The following is a 15,337-nucleotide window of genomic DNA, read 5'->3' as shown; positions in this document are numbered from 1 at the left end:
CCAAGTTGGACAGTCACTGGGTGGGACCCTGCAGTGTCCTGGAGAGGGTAGGGGAGGTTGTGTACCGGGTGCAGCTTCCTCCCAGGGGGAGAAAGGTGGCACTGCACCGGGACAGGTTAGCCCCATACAGAGGGGCCTCTTCTCCCCAAACCCCAGGAACCCCCACAATTCCCCTCTCTGGCAATGACATTCTCCAGGCACCCACCCTCAGGTGCCGCAGACAAGGCTCCAGACAGCCCACTCCCCCTGTCTCCCCCCCTGTGTCACCGCGTGGTTCCCCAGAGCCACGGACTGTATTACCCGCTCCCGCTTCCTTGTCCCCCATATCCCTGCCTTCATCCCCTGGTTCCCAGAGGGGCACTCTGCGACCATCACGGCCACGCAGGCAAAGGAGACCTCCGGGTCGCTTCAGAGACTTTGTTTGTTCCCTCGGGGACGAGGGACTTTGTGGTGGGGGGGGCTGTGTAGCGACCCGCACAGACAGCTGTGTGTTATGTGCTAGGCTAGGAGGTGGTTGTGTTGTACTGACCAGTACCCGGTGTTCGCGGGGTCCGACATGTCAATCAACCTGCTATCTGCCAATCACGGGAATGCCTGGAATGTTCTGATGCCGGGCATCCTGGTGGTTGGCGGAGTGGCGTGGAGGGGGGTTGGGCAGGGGGGTGGAGCATTGGAAGTTAAGACCAGGTTCAGCCTTGGTTCTCTCTCTCTTACGTCTGGGCTTCACAAGAGAAGGTCACGATTGGCTTGTGGGTTATCTGTCATCTATTTGGCGTGTGCTACGGCCCAAACAGTAGCCTGTGTAAGGTTGGTTTAATAAACCGTCAATTCGCAAACTCAAGCCTCTGTCTGGACAATTGTTCATTTATGATCTAGTCAGGTCACTACAATATATTTTTTAATTTTCCATAAACTCATCTTCAAAACACTCTCCTGCAACCCGCCTCACCAATTTATATTTATAAAAAAAGTATTATTTACCTCAAATCTGTAATCCTCCAAGAAGCTAGCCAGAAGCTAATCCAGAAGCTAATCAGAAGCTAGTTAGCTTCTTTACTGGCTAATCGTTAGTATTCAGCTAACCAGGTTTTGTGGTCATCAGCTATCCTTTAGCTCGAAAATCTATCGCCAGTTTTGTACGGCTCGGAACGGAACATACCGGACGAATTTTTCTCTCCATGTCCCTGGATTTCAACCGCTAACTCTGGACATTCATACCTGGATCTCACAGCTAGCTAGCTGCTATCCGTGTGACTATCGGCTTTCGTCGATTCCGGAGCAAACATCAATTATTCCGGAGCTAGCCAGCTGAAGCGTTCCATCAATCACTCCTGGGCTACAATCACCTATCCGGACCCGTTTTACTGCCGACGCGGAGCCCCACCGGGCCTTCACAACTGGACTGCCGACGTTATCTACCCGAAGGAGTTATCCGGCTGGCTCCTCCGTCGCGACGTTACCTGAACGTCCATCTGCGGCCCGCTAACCGTTAGCTGTCTTATCGGCTGCTATCTGAATAGACAATCTGACAATTTTTTATTATTATTATATTATTTTTTTTCTTGGGCCTCTATAACTATATCTATTGTTTTTTTGTTGTTGTGTGATTTGGATTAATCCCCTCTACCACACGGAACCCCACTAATCTACTGACGGAACGCAAGAGGTGGCTAATAACAGACCTCCATCCTATGCTAGCTTGCTACCGATGGCCTGGCTAGCTGTCTAAATCGCCGTGACCCCCAACCAATCTCTCTACTCACTGGACCCTTTTGATCACTCGACTAAGCATGCCTCTCCTTAATGGCAATATGCCTTGTCCATTGCTGTTCTGGTTAGTGTTTATTGGCTTATTTCACTGTAGAGCCCCTAGTCCTGCTCACTATACCTTATCCAACCTATTAGTTCCACCACCCACACATGCAATGACATCTCCTCGTTTCAATGATGTTTCTAGAGACAATATCTCTCTCTTCATCACTCAATACCTAGGTTTACCTCCGCTGTATTCACATCCTACCATACCTTTGTCTGTACATTATACCTTGATGCTATTTTATCGCCCCCAGAAACCTCCTTTTACTCTCTGTTCCAGACGTTCTAGACGACCAATTCTTATTGCTTTTAGCCGTACCCTTATTTTACTCCTCCTCTGTTCCTCTGGCGATGTAGAGGTGAATCCAGGCCCTGCAGTGCCTAGCTCGACTCCTATTCCCCAGGCGCTCTCTTTTGACGACTTCTGTAACCGTAATAGCCTTGGTTTCATGCATGTTAACATTAGAAGCCTCCTCCCTAAGTTTGTTCTATTCGCTGCTTTAGCACACTCTGCCAACCCAGATGTTCTAGCTGTGTCTGAATCCTGGTTTAGGAAGACCACCAAAAATTCTGAAATTTTAATCCCAAACTACAACATTTTCAGACAAGATAGAACTGCCAAAGGGGGCGGTGTTGCAATCTACTGCAAAGATAGCCTGCAGAGTTCTGTTCTACTATCCAGGTCTGTACCCAAACAATTTGAACTTCTACTTTTAAAAATCCACCTCTCTAAAAACAAGTCTCTCACCGTTGCCGCCTGCTATAGACCACCCTCTGCCCCCAGCTGTGCTCTGGACACCATATGTGAACTGATTGCCCCCATCTATCTTCAGAGCTCGTGCTGCTAGGCGACCTAAACTGGAACATGCTTAACACCCCAGCCATCCTACAATCTAAACTTGATGCCCTCAATCTCACACAAATTATCAATGAACCTACCAGGTACCTCCCCAAAACCTTAAACACGGGCACCCTCATAGATATCATCCTAACCAACTTGCCCTCTAAATACACCTCTGCTGTCTTCAACCAAGATCTCAGCGATCACTGCCTCATTGCCTGCATCCGTAATGGTCAAACGACCTCCACTCATCACTGTCAAACGCTCCCTGAAACACTTCAGCGAGCAGGCCTTTCTAATCGACCTGGCCGGGATATCCTGGAAGGATATTGATCTCATCCCGTCAGTAGAGGATGCCTGGATTTTTTTTTTAACTGCCTTCCTAACCATCTTAAATAAACATGCCCCGTTCAAGAAATTTAGAACCAGGAACAGATATAGCCCTTGGTTCTCCCCAGACCTGACTGCCCTTAACCAACACAAAAACATCCTATGGCGTTCTGCATTAGCATCGAACAGCCCCCGTGATATGCAGCTGTTCAGGGAAGCTAGAAACCATTATACACAGGCAGTTAGAAAAGCTAAGGCTTGCTTTTTCAAGCAGAAATTTGCTTCCTGCAACACTAACTCAAAAAGGTTCTGGGACACTGTAAAGTCCATGGAGAATAAGAACACCTCCTCCCAGCTGCCCACTGCACTGAAGATAGGAAACACTGTCACCACTGATAAATCCACCATAATTGAGAATTTCAATAAGCATTTTTCTACGGCTGGCCATGCTTTCCACCTGGCTACTCCTACCCCGGTCAACAGCACTGCACCCCCCACAGCAACTCGCCCAAGCCTTCCCCATTTCTCCTCCCAAATCCGTTCAGCTGATGTTCTGAAAGCGCTGCAAAATCTGGACCCCTACAAATCAGCCGGGCTAGACAATCTGGAACATTTCTTTCTAAAATGATCTGCCGAAATTGTTGCCACCCCTATTACTAGCCTGTTCAACCTCTCTTTCGTGTCGTCTGAGATTCCCAAAGATTGGAAAGCAGCTGCGGTCATCCCCCTCTTCAAAGGGGGGGACACTCTTGACCCAAACTGCTACAGACCTATATCTATCCTACCATGCCTTTCTAAGGTCTTCGAAAGCCAAGTCAACAAACAGATTACCGACCATTTCGAATCTCACCATACCTTCTCTGCTATGCAATCTGGTTTCAGAGCTGGTCATGGGTGCACCTCAGCCACGCTCAAGGTCCTAAATGATATATTAACCGCCATCGATAAGAAACATTACTGTGCAGCCGTATTCATTGATCTGGCCAAGGCTTTCGACTCTGTCAATCACCACATCCTCATCGGCAGACTCGACAGCCTTGGTTTCTCAAATGATTGCCTCGCCTGGTTCACCAACTACTTCTCTGATAGAGTTCAGTGTGTCAAATCGGAGGGTCTGCTGTCCGGACCTCTGGCAGTCTCTATGGGGGTGCCACAGGGTTCAATTCTTGGACCGACTCTCTTCTCTGTATACATCAATGAGGTCGCTCTTGCTGCTGGTGAGTCTCTGATCCACCTCTACGCAGACGACACCATTCTGTATACTTCTGGCCCTTCTTTGGACACTGTGTTAACAACCCTCCAGGCAAGCTTCAATGCCATCCTTCCGTGGCCTCCAATTGCTCTTAAATACAAGTAAAACTAAATGCATGCTCTTCAACCGATCGCTACCTGCACCTGCCCGCCTGTCCAACATCACTACTCTGGACGGCTCTGACTTAGAATACGTGGACAACTACAAATACTTAGGTGTCTGGTTAGACTGTAATCTAGAATTGGCTTCCTATTTCGCAACAAAGCATCCTTCACTCATGCTGCCAAACATACCCTTGTAAAACTGACCATCCTACCAATCCTCAACTTTGGCGATGTCATTTACAAAATAGCCTCCAATACCCTACTCAACAAATTGGATGCAGTCTATCACAGTGCAATCGGTTTTGTCACCAAAGCCCCATATACTACCCACCATTGCGACCTGTACGCTCTCGTTGGCTGGCCCTCGCTTCATACTCGTCGCCAAACCCACTGGCTCCATGTTATCTACAAGACCCTGCTAGGTAAAGTCCCCCCTTATCTCAGCTCGCTGGTCACCATAGCATCTCCCACCTGTAGCACACGCTCCAGCAGGTATATCTCTTTAGTCACCCCCAAAACCAATTATTTCGCCTCTCCTTCCAGTTCTCTGCTGCCAATGACTGGAACGAACTACAAAAATCTCTGAAACTGGAAAAACTTATCTCCCTCACTAGCTTTAAGCACCAACTGTCAGAGCAGCTCACAGATTACTGTACCTGTACAAATCAAAATCAAAATCCAATTTTATTTGTCACATACTGTGACGGCCCTGAATTTTTCTGAACCGTCTCAGTGCAGCTCCTTCCAATAGGGCGCTTTCCCTTTAATTCCCAATTAAATAGCCAGCATCAGCTGCGCAAAAGTGGGGTTGTGAGAGAGACGTGACTGAGGATGTGTTCAACCCTCAGTTCGCGAAGCTTCTCTATTCCGTTGTTTTGTTGCCTAATAGAGTTTACCCAGGATCGGATCCACTCTTTGCGTCCCTGGACTACACCTCTCCGTTCTTCGTGGCCTTTCTCAGCGGGAGATCTATTGGCGGATTGGATTGTCTGACCGACCGACTGACTACCACCTTTTTGTATATGGTATTTCATTTGTTTTGATGTGATGTATACTGTGATTTATGTAGTTAGTTGTAGTTGAGGACTTATTAAGAGTTGATACGCTTTAAAGTTCTGTGGTAAACTTATTGTTCTATTGATGGTATGATTAATACTGGGTTTACGCTACACGGAATGAACGGACAAACATTGCGTGACAGAAGTCACTTGAGTTCCCTGAACTCTACCGGGCAGGACTCTTTTTAGGCCCGAGGTACAGGACATTTCTGGAGGAACCAGAACTCATTGTGTTATATTATTATATGTGTGTGTAATCATTGATGTTGTTAATACAACCCACGCAAAAGAGTATAGTTGTTTTTGAAGTTCTTTCCAATGTTTTAAGGGTTTATGAAAAGTTTATTTCCATCCTGACTTTTACATAAGTCCTTTGTATTGGTGTAGACTTGACGGACCAGATGGGACTCATTCCCACCCAAACTAAAAGGAGAAACCAATGTTTTCTCTGGTAGGCACAACCTACCTGGCACCCCTATAAATAATAACCTCAAGTCAAAACCGTTACAATACACATGGTTAGCAGATGTTAATGCGAGTGTAGCGAAATGCTTGTGCTTCTAGTTCCGACAATGCAGTAATAACCAACAAGTAATCTAGCTAACAATTCCAAAACTACTACCTTATAGACGCAAGTGTAAGGGGATAAAGAATATGTACATAAAGATATATGAATGAGTGATGGTACAGAGCGGCATAGGAAAGATACAGTAGATGGTATTGAGTGCAGTATATACATATGAGATGAGTATGTAAACAAAGTGGCATAGTTAAAGTGGCTAGTGATACATGTATTACATAAAGATGCAGTAGATGATATAGAGTACAGTATATACCCTACATTATTCATCTCATATGTATACGTATGTAAACATTATATTAGGTAGCATTGTTTAAAGTGGCTAGTGATATATTTTACATAATTTCCCATCAATTCCCATTATTAAAGTGGCTGGAGTTGAGTCAGTGTGTTGGCAGCAGCCACTCAATGTTAGTGGTGGCTATTTAACAGTCTGATGGCCTTGAGATAGAAGCTGTTTTTCAGTCTCTCGGTCCCAGCTTTGATGCACCTGTACTGACCTCGCCTTCTGGATGATAGCGGGGTGAACAGGCAGTGGCTCGGTTGGTTGTTGTCCTTGATGATCTTTATTGCCTTCCTGTGACATCGGGTGGTGTAGGTGTCCTGGAGGGCAGGTAGTTTGCCCCCGGTGATGCATTGTGCAGACCTCACTACCCTCTGGAGAGCCTTACGGTTGTGGGCGGAGCAGTTGCCGTACCAGGCGGTGATACAGCCCGACAGGATGCTCTCGATTGTGCATCTGTAGAAGTTTGCGAGTGCTTTTGGTGACAAGCCAAATTTCTTCAGCCTCCTGAGGTTGAAGAGGCGCTGCTGCGCCTTCTTCACGATGCTGTCTGTGTGGGTGGACCAATTCAGTTTGCCTGTGATGTGTACGCCGAGGAACTTAAAACTTACTACCCTCTCCACTACTGTTCCATCGATGTGGATAGGGGGGTGTTCCCTCTGCTGTTTCCTGAAGTCCACAATCATCTCCTTAGTTTTGTTGACGTTGAGTGTGAGGTTATTTTCCTGACACCACACTCCGAGGGCCCTCACCTCCTCCCTGTAGGCCGTCTCGTAGTTGTTGGTAATCAAGCCTACCACTGTTTTGTCGTCCGCAAACTTGATGATTGAGTTGGAGGTGTGCGTGGCCACGCAGTCGTGGGTGAACAGGGAGTACAGGAGAGGGCTCAGAACGCACCCTTGTGGGGCCCCAGTGTTGAGGATCAGCGGGGTGGAGATGTTGTTGCCTACCCTCACCACCTGGGGGCGGCCCGTCAGAAAGTCCAGTACCCAGTTGCACAGGGCGGGGTCGAGGCCCAGGGCCTCGAGCTTGATGACGAGCTTGGAGGGCACTATGGTGTTAAATGCCGAGCTGTAGTCGATGAACAGCATTCTCACATAGGTATTCCTTTTGTCCAGATGGGTTAGGGCAGTGTGCAGTGTGGTTGAGATTGCATCGTCTGTGGACCTATTTGGGCGGTAAGCAAATTGGAGTGGGTCTAGGGTGTCAGGTAGGGTGGAGGTGATATGGTCCTTGACTAGTCTCTCAAAGCACTTCATGATGACGGAAGTGAGTGCTACGGGGCGGTAGTCGTTTAGCTCAGTTACCTTAGCTTTCTTGGGAACAGGAACAATGGTGGCCCTCTTGAAGCATGTGGGAACAACAGACTGGGATCGGGATTGATTGAATATGTCCGTAAACACACCAGCCAGCTGGTCTGCGCATGCTCTGAGGGCGCGGCTGGGGATGCCATCTGGGCCTGCAGCCTTGCGAGGGTTGACACATTTAAATGTTTTCCTCACCTCGGTTGCAGTGAAGGAGAGTCCTCATGTTTTAGTTGCGGGCCATGTCAGTGGGCACTGTATTGTCCTCAAAGCGGGCAAAAAAGTTATTTAGTCTGCTTGGGAGCAAGACAACCAGCCCCGTCATGGACCAGGATGTCTTTTTGTAATCCGTGATTGACTGTAGACCCTGCCACATCTTGTGTCTGAGCCGTTTAATTGAGATTCTACTTTGTCTCTATACTGATGCTTAGCTTGTTTGATTGCCTTGTGGAGGGAATAGTTACACTGTTTGTATTCGGTCATGTTTCCGGTCACCTTGCCCTGATTAAAAGCAGTGGTTCGCGCTTTCAGTTTCACGCAAATGCTGCCATCAATCCACGGTTTCTGGTTTGGGAATGTTTTAATCGTTGCTATTGGAACGACATCTTCAACGCAAGTTCTAATGAACTCGCACACCGAATCAGCGTATTCGTCAATGTTGTTGTCTGACGCAATACGAAACATATCCCAGTCCACGTGATGGAAGCAGTCTTGGAGTGTGGAATCAGATTGGTCGGACCAGCGTTGAACAGACATAGCCCACCTATAATTTAGCCCAAACAACTACCTCTTTCCCTACTGAATTTTATTTATTTATTTATTTTGCTCCTTTGCACCCCATTATTTTTATTTCTACTTTGCACATTCTTCCATTGCAAATCTACCATTCCAGTGTTTTACTTGCTATATTGTATTTACTTTGCCACCATGGCCTTTTTTTGCCTTTACCTCCCTTATCTCACCTCATTTGCTCACATCATATATAGACTTGTTTATACTGTATTATTGACTGTATGTTTGTTTTACTCCATGTGTAACTCTGTGTCGTTGTATGTGTCGAACTGCTTTGCTTTATCTTGGCCAGGTCGCAATTGTAAATGAGAACTTGTTCTCAACTTAACTACCTGGTTAAATAAAGGTGAAATAAAATTAAAATAAAAAATAAAATACCAGTGGTGTGGTTAAACTGCTGATCCTAGATCTGCACAGTTGATGAAGCCCGGTAAAGATGGCCACAAATCTAGATCCGTTTGATTTCTTACCCGGCGCAATTTCGCGGAGCAGTGGAATGATAAACAGGCCTAATCTGCTATTGAGCGCGCCAGATGGTGTAAATGAAGCGCACCGAAAAGTTGGTACATGCGCAGACCATTCAGTCATTGGCGCAGACAGCCAGTAATGTTGACAAACAACTGGGGAGGGGCCAATTGTACGGTAAGTAGCTACAAATTTCCGTTCTTGTATGTAGCTATTTTCTTCGATGTTTTAAGCAGTGTTGTACAAATACCATATATTGGACATTTGCTTGGCGTTATTACTGGCTAAATAGCTAGTTTACGTTAAATCATAACATTAGCTATAGCAAAGATGCTTTGTGACCCGTCGCAGCTTGAAGGAACCGCTGGAATAATGCAGCTTTATGCTAATGCTAGCTACATATTCCTCATTTATACAAGTAAACATCGGTATGTGTGTTGGTTAGTTAACTTACTACTTTAGAAAGCTGGATTCGGCATTTATAATTTTTATATTTCGTTGCAGCTGTTTGCATGACGTCTTCAGCAATATAATGCATCTGCTAAAGTTATCGGGTAATGTTCGCTAGTTATTTGTTGAATGAGGTACTACGCTCGCGGCTACATTGTAGTGTGTAACGTTGACTAACTACTGAAGGGGCCTAAAGAGTACTGTTATCACTTCAATTAAACACACAGTATATTTCCTTGAAGGCTTTCTAGATTCTAGTTGAATACACGCAGAGCCTGTATCAATGTTTGGATATCAGAGGTTTTAGGTTTGTGATTGGGTTTCTGTAGCCTAGTTTGTTTCCCCCCCAAAACAACCAACTTGTCCATTTTCCTCAAGCCTGTTTATCTCCCGGGTGAATGAAGGAGATTCTCTTTCCAGTTGACACCGTGAAAATGAAGGGGTGAGCTAAAAATACATTTATTTAACCATCATCAATTTTTAACCAAAGCTACTTCCACATGATTTGTTGTAATACATTTGAGTGTTGGGCTGGATGATCAAATCAATTTTATTTGTCACATACACATGGTTAGCAGATGTTAATGCGAGTGTAGCGAAATGCTTGTGCTTCTAGTTCTGACAATGCAGTAGTAACCAATGAGTAATCTAACCTAACAATTCCACAACTACTACCTTATACACACAAGTGTAAAGGGATAAAGAATATGTACATAAAGATCATATTCTAGTACAAGTTGAAAGAGCGGTGTGTTACTGTGTATTATCATTGTTCTTCTCATTTTGTTATGTAGTCAACAGAAAAGTCCAGACCCGGATGAAAGTGCACATGTCATTGAAGAAGGTAACGAATGTCATGTGGAAAGGAAATAATGCCCCTCAAAACATCAGAAGACACCCATGGTATTTTCTTGGTATTTTCTTATAGAGTTTTTTTGCTCTTTCAGGTGCAGTGGCTACAGCTGATGATCCATCAGCTGCCATCGCCACCATTCAGTCTGCCGCCACCTTCTCCTCAGAGCATCCCATAAAGTATCTATTCAAGACGGAGGGAGCTGGGGGGCAGGTAGGGGAGCTGTACTACCCTCCCGCTGGGCAGGTACAGTTAGGGAGAGCATACTCTACAGGGCTCACTAGATCTAGCTGAAGTCTCTGAGCTAGAGCTCTGAGCCCAGCCAATGCCCATCCACAGTTTTCTGAGGCTCAGTCTTCTGTCATTACTAATGACCGATTTGATGTTTCGCCCAGCAAACCTGTGTGTTTTCTTTTTGCTGAAGGTGACATACAGAGTCATCCAGGTGTCTGATGGACAGTTGGAGGCTCAAAGTGATGGAGCCACAGCGGTCAGTGTGCTCACTGGATTCCCTGCAGCCACACAGCCTATGACCCAGGTGAGAATTTATACGAGCAGTACTTGGGGCTCTCCCAGCGGGAAACACTGGTTTGAAATTATGCCAAAATTAGTCATTTCAACCTGTTTCTGGTTGTAATTACATACATTTTAACCAGTTTTGTCCACCAGGCTAGTAGTATTCAATCAGATTCTGTAAATCAAACAGCATTGTTTTTCATCTGGGATAATACAGATGATCTACTCTATTCCTCTACTTCTACTCCTTACTGTATACAGTTCTGATTGTTATTCAACACTGACAAAGGTGTCCTCTTACTGTAGGCTGTGTTCTCTCAGTCCGAGGGGTTGGAAGGGGACGGCACTGAGACTCATTACACCTACTACCCTGCCACCATCGCTGATACTTCACCAGGCACCATGGTAACCAGCGTGGTGCAGGCATCTGATACACATCTAAGTCAGAGCACTCCCACTGGTGAGGAGATTAAGGAGACTCAATCACATAGAATGAATAGATCCCATTTCTATGCTCCACCAGGTTATGCATTTATTTCCAATTGGCTTTCCATTTTGATTGACATTTGATATTGATACATTTATATGGACCATTTGGATTGAAGGAAACAAGGGACTTCTTTGTTCTTTGTTTCAGGGCAGTTGTATGTGATGATGTCTCCCCAGGAAGTGCTGACTGGAGCCAACCAGAGGTCCATTGCACCTCGCACACAACCTTACAACACGTAAGCTGCCATTTTGATCAGTACAGTAGGTACTGGACTGGAGAAGCCAGGAGAATCATCACAGTTACCATACTAGTTAGTCACACTGTCCCGTGCACATTCATGTTTCTTTTTGTGTTGGGTCTTAATTACTTAGCCTTGTTACTGTTTTAGCTGCACATAGGTATGTATACTGTGTATGACAATGGTTTCCATGGTAATATCTGTTTATTCATGTCTATACTGATTGTGTCTTGCAGAAAATCAGAGGTCCCACGCACTTCTAGAGATGACAAAAGGCGAGCCCAGCACAACGAGGGTGAGACCTAGATAGCCATCATAAATTACTCATACAATACTTCATATGAAATGTCTATTAAATGCTAGTTGGGTTTGCATGTCACGTTGAGCTCAGAATCATATGTTGCCCTGCTTGCCTACTCAAATGTGTTATTGTGTAATTTGTCTCCAAGTTGAACGTAGACGCAGGGACAAGATCAACAACTGGATTGTCACGCTCTCAAAGACCATCCCAGACTGCAACATTGACCCTACCAAGTCAGGGCAGGTCAGTATCAGTAATGAGGTCAGTATCACCATAAAATGGGTCACACTCTAGTCTCATGGGTATGGCCAGGAGTTTTTCTTGAACATGTCAACTGACTAGAAATAATTTAGCTATAAAAATGAGGACCTAGAGTTTTTCCATGTCAGAACACATTCTCAGGAAAAACATCCTGGCCCTACATGGGAGAGGGTGACACGGTCCTTCTGTTTTGGTCCAGAGTAAAGGTGGGATCCTCTCCAAAGCCTGTGACTATATCCAGGAGCTTCGGCAGAACAACCTTAGACTAGGGGATGACCTAAGCACCCTGGAAAGGCTCAGAATGGACAACCAACTACTGAGGCAGGAGGTAAGACCCTCTGGCTGTGTTTACACAGGCAGCCCAATTCTGAGCTGATCGGATTGGTCTATAGACCAATAAGTGGGAAAAGATCAGAATTGGTCTGCCTGTGTAAATGCAGCCTACTATGATTCATTCACGCTTTGTAATCGGTTCAGGTTTGGATTTTGCTGATTAGGCTGTAGGATTAGTGAGTGAGAGATTTTTGTTCTATCATCAATCCTGTTCAACTACTTACTGCAACACTAATTGTATGCAATCACACATAACCACAGAAAAAAATGTGTGTTGGAGATTTGACAGCATTGTTGTCAGACTGCGCAACATCACTGATCTACGAATCACTGTGCATCCAAACAACAACATATTACCTACTTATAAAGTGATCAAGGTTACGGGGTCTGCACCTCGCTGTGCTCAAACTGTACCCCTCAAACATGCTGAAAATGTAACTTGCAAACAAAATACCAAACCATAGGATAGTTTTTCACAAATCCATGCATCAGCTGTAATAATAGGCTTTGATTGAGCTGCTTTATCCCTCCAATTTTGCACAGGTAGAAGACTGGAAATCCAAGAACCAGATTCTGAGGAACCAGATGCGACAGAATGGCATTGTTGGAGCAGCAACGGCAGACGCTCAGTGATGGGTAGTCAGGGGAGAAGAAGTATGTTAGATCATAGAATTTGAATATCTCAGTGGAGGAATGGTATAATTACCTTGTGACAGAACTTTTGACCCCAAACCAGAAGAAAATTCTCACTTCACTATAAAATCAGTCTGAAGGAGTTTGCGGATAGGTCATTAAATGGTCACATTTTACATACGGAAAACCATCTTAGCTCTTATAAGTAAAGATTTTTCCCGCAGCTATTCAGCTGTCATGTACATACAATTGTTTAGCTTTTTTACCTTTGACACAATTGCGCTTCATTGTATCAAGTATATTTAGTAACTCTTAGTGTAAGTCTCAAAATATATTTACATTTGATACATCTAGTATCAGATGTCCCCACTTCCAGAAATGGCTCAGCACTTTGTTTTTCTAAAGTTGTCAGTGGAATAGGTATTACAATGATATACATATTGTAATAAAGGATCTTTGTATTGGTAAATGATGATGGAACTTCACAATTGAGTGAAAAACGTAATGGGATTGAGAGCTTTCTGTTCTGTTCACTTATTGAATCCACTATGAACATCAGTTGTATCATTCTGAGTTTTAATTTCATCATTAGCTAACCTAGTACATAATGTATGATTGTCATTAGCATTTTTAATTAAACAAAAATATACAAGTAATATGGACGTATGAACTACATTTTCTAACTTTACTGTTTCCTGAATGCATGTAATTTATGGGAACTCGTCGGCAGGGGGTCATCATTCGGAGACTGGCCCTTTAAGAATTAGGCTAGTGTCGCAGTCACATTTCGACTTGAAATTTTATGGGTTCACAATTTAACTGTTTATTGTACTGTATCGCATAAACCAATGTATTTGATGTCGTTTACAAGCGAATAAGACTAGGGCCAATATAATTATATGCATTTTATTGGTAGCTGGCCACAGCACCGTTCTATAAGCTCAGATGAAGGTAAGTTGTTTATGTGAGCAGGCGAGGTTTTGGTGCAGAGTTCGCATACGTGGTTGGTTCATTTCACAACACAAGCAGGTCAATGCACACAAACAAACTGCACTTAAATAATACCAAATCAGACTTTCCGCCGCACAAGGTAGGCAAACTACCAGAATAATGCAAATATGTAGTTTAGTTTTCTCAGGAAGAAACGGGTATGTTCAATGACAGCGTTCAGTCAGTCTCGGAGTGTTACGTAAGTCTCTTCCTATTCACCTTCATGACTGTAGGGCAGGCTGAGGTGAGAGCGATAACTGGTCACTATGCTAAAGGCCTGTTGAAATATATTCAAGTATCAACATATTTTGGGGGAATATTATTTTAAGAAGAGTAAAGGTGTGCCACAACTGACAAACCCACATCCCTTTACTTCAATATTTGTCATTTTTCTAGAATGATGTCATGTTTGTATGGACAGCAGACTGGGGTACCAAATGCATTGTTGTCTGGGATAGGAGAAAATCAAATCCTGGATTCCTGGTGGGAGACGTGAACAAATGAGTTATCAGTCAAGTTAATGACTGTCGACTGCCCTTACAGTTTTGCTGTACTACATGTCTTATACTCAGTCCCTTATACATAAATACATTATTGAATTCCTTTAACTTTGGAATATCCATTTCTCTCCAGGCAGTAGTTGTGCAGTGAGGTCTATCTGGTCACAAATGCAGACTAGTAAGTACAGTAACATGTAGTAACAGTATTGACACGTGTCTCTCATTCTAGGTATAAGCACTGAGTGCTGGGCAACTGCTAATAACTTCCCTGTGGAGAAAGTAGTGAATGACGGCAGCGCCACCCTCGAGGGCCGGCTATGAGCAGGGGCTGATAACTCAGATTGCAGGGGATATGTTTTGTGCAGACCAGAACTTTGATATTACTCAGGTTGTCCCCTTCTTCAGCTCCAAGGTAAGATATCATATGTGCTCCTTCTGGTGAATAACAACATATACCTCACCTCTGAGAAACTAACCAAATTCATAGTGGAGTAGTTTTTTTTGGCCTAGTTTACATGTTAGTATCTCTCTCTTTGACTTAGCATGGAGAGCTGGCCATATACTATGAGCAAGAGGGGGAGAAGAGCAGCTCAAGGGGTATAGTGGGGGTATGCACTGAGACCCACTGGTAGGCAACAGGAAAAATCAATCCATCTTGATACCAATATATTGTTGATAACAGTACTCACATTTGATGACTGTATGGGTCATTTGCCACCAACAGAAAAGCCTAAAAGCCTAGGTATCTCTGTATTTTAGGATAACTCGCTTCCTTGAGAAGTCACAGGAGGGAGTGACAGCATTGCGTCTGGCCAATGTGGTGTTCTACTGCCTTACCTCTCAGATTTCATCATCCTGCAGCCACAAGCCCAGACAGGACCTTCAGCAGGTTCTGGGTCAGTAAGGACTGTGAAAGCGGCAATGTTTGGGTTCAGTTTTCAATTCAGA

The 15,337-nt window shown here is 44.5% G+C and overlaps 1 protein-coding gene across 8 annotated transcripts; it reads left to right on the top strand.

Annotated features, from left to right (window-relative positions):
- Positions 1 to 8,937: 8,937 nt before the first annotated feature.
- Positions 8,938 to 13,555, top strand: LOC115136876 (upstream stimulatory factor 1-like). Of its 8 annotated transcripts, none has more exons than XM_029672753.2 (11): positions 8,938 to 9,001; positions 9,653 to 9,716; positions 10,069 to 10,118; positions 10,222 to 10,373; positions 10,552 to 10,665; positions 10,950 to 11,103; positions 11,281 to 11,368; positions 11,608 to 11,666; positions 11,821 to 11,933; positions 12,133 to 12,261; positions 12,810 to 13,555. In XM_029672753.2, exons 2-11 carry the CDS (start codon positions 9,673 to 9,675, stop codon positions 12,897 to 12,899), a joined length of 993 nt encoding a protein of 330 aa, XP_029528613.1. In that variant the 5' UTR covers positions 8,938 to 9,001; positions 9,653 to 9,672; the 3' UTR covers positions 12,900 to 13,555. The 8 variants fall into 8 exon arrangements, with proteins under 8 accessions (XP_029528613.1, XP_029528619.1, XP_029528617.1 ...); XM_029672759.2 differs by having other exon boundaries at positions 8,940 to 9,001; positions 10,222 to 10,340; positions 11,821 to 11,915; XM_029672757.2 differs by having other exon boundaries at positions 8,940 to 9,001; positions 10,222 to 10,340.
- The last annotated feature ends 1,782 nt before the right edge of the window (positions 13,556 to 15,337 follow it).

Source organism: Oncorhynchus nerka, linkage group LG11 (genome assembly GCF_034236695.1).
Source record: "Oncorhynchus nerka isolate Pitt River linkage group LG11, Oner_Uvic_2.0, whole genome shotgun sequence".
Lineage (NCBI taxonomy): Eukaryota > Metazoa > Chordata > Actinopteri > Salmoniformes > Salmonidae > Oncorhynchus > Oncorhynchus nerka.
The sequence above is the reverse complement of the archived record's forward strand: the minus strand, read 5'-3'. Positions and strand labels throughout refer to the sequence as shown.

Bases quoted from the DNA above. Each gene is read 5' to 3' on its own strand.
- LOC115136876 (XM_029672753.2), top strand. From the start codon at position 9,673: ATGAAGGAGATTCTCTTTCCAGTTGACACCGTGAAAATGAAGGG. The intron at 10,666-10,949 runs GTGAGAATTTAT...CTCTTACTGTAG, and splicing joins CCACACAGCCTATGACCCAG to GCTGTGTTCTCTCAGTCCGA. The intron at 11,369-11,607 runs GTAAGCTGCCAT...TGTGTCTTGCAG, and splicing joins CGCACACAACCTTACAACAC to AAAATCAGAGGTCCCACGCA.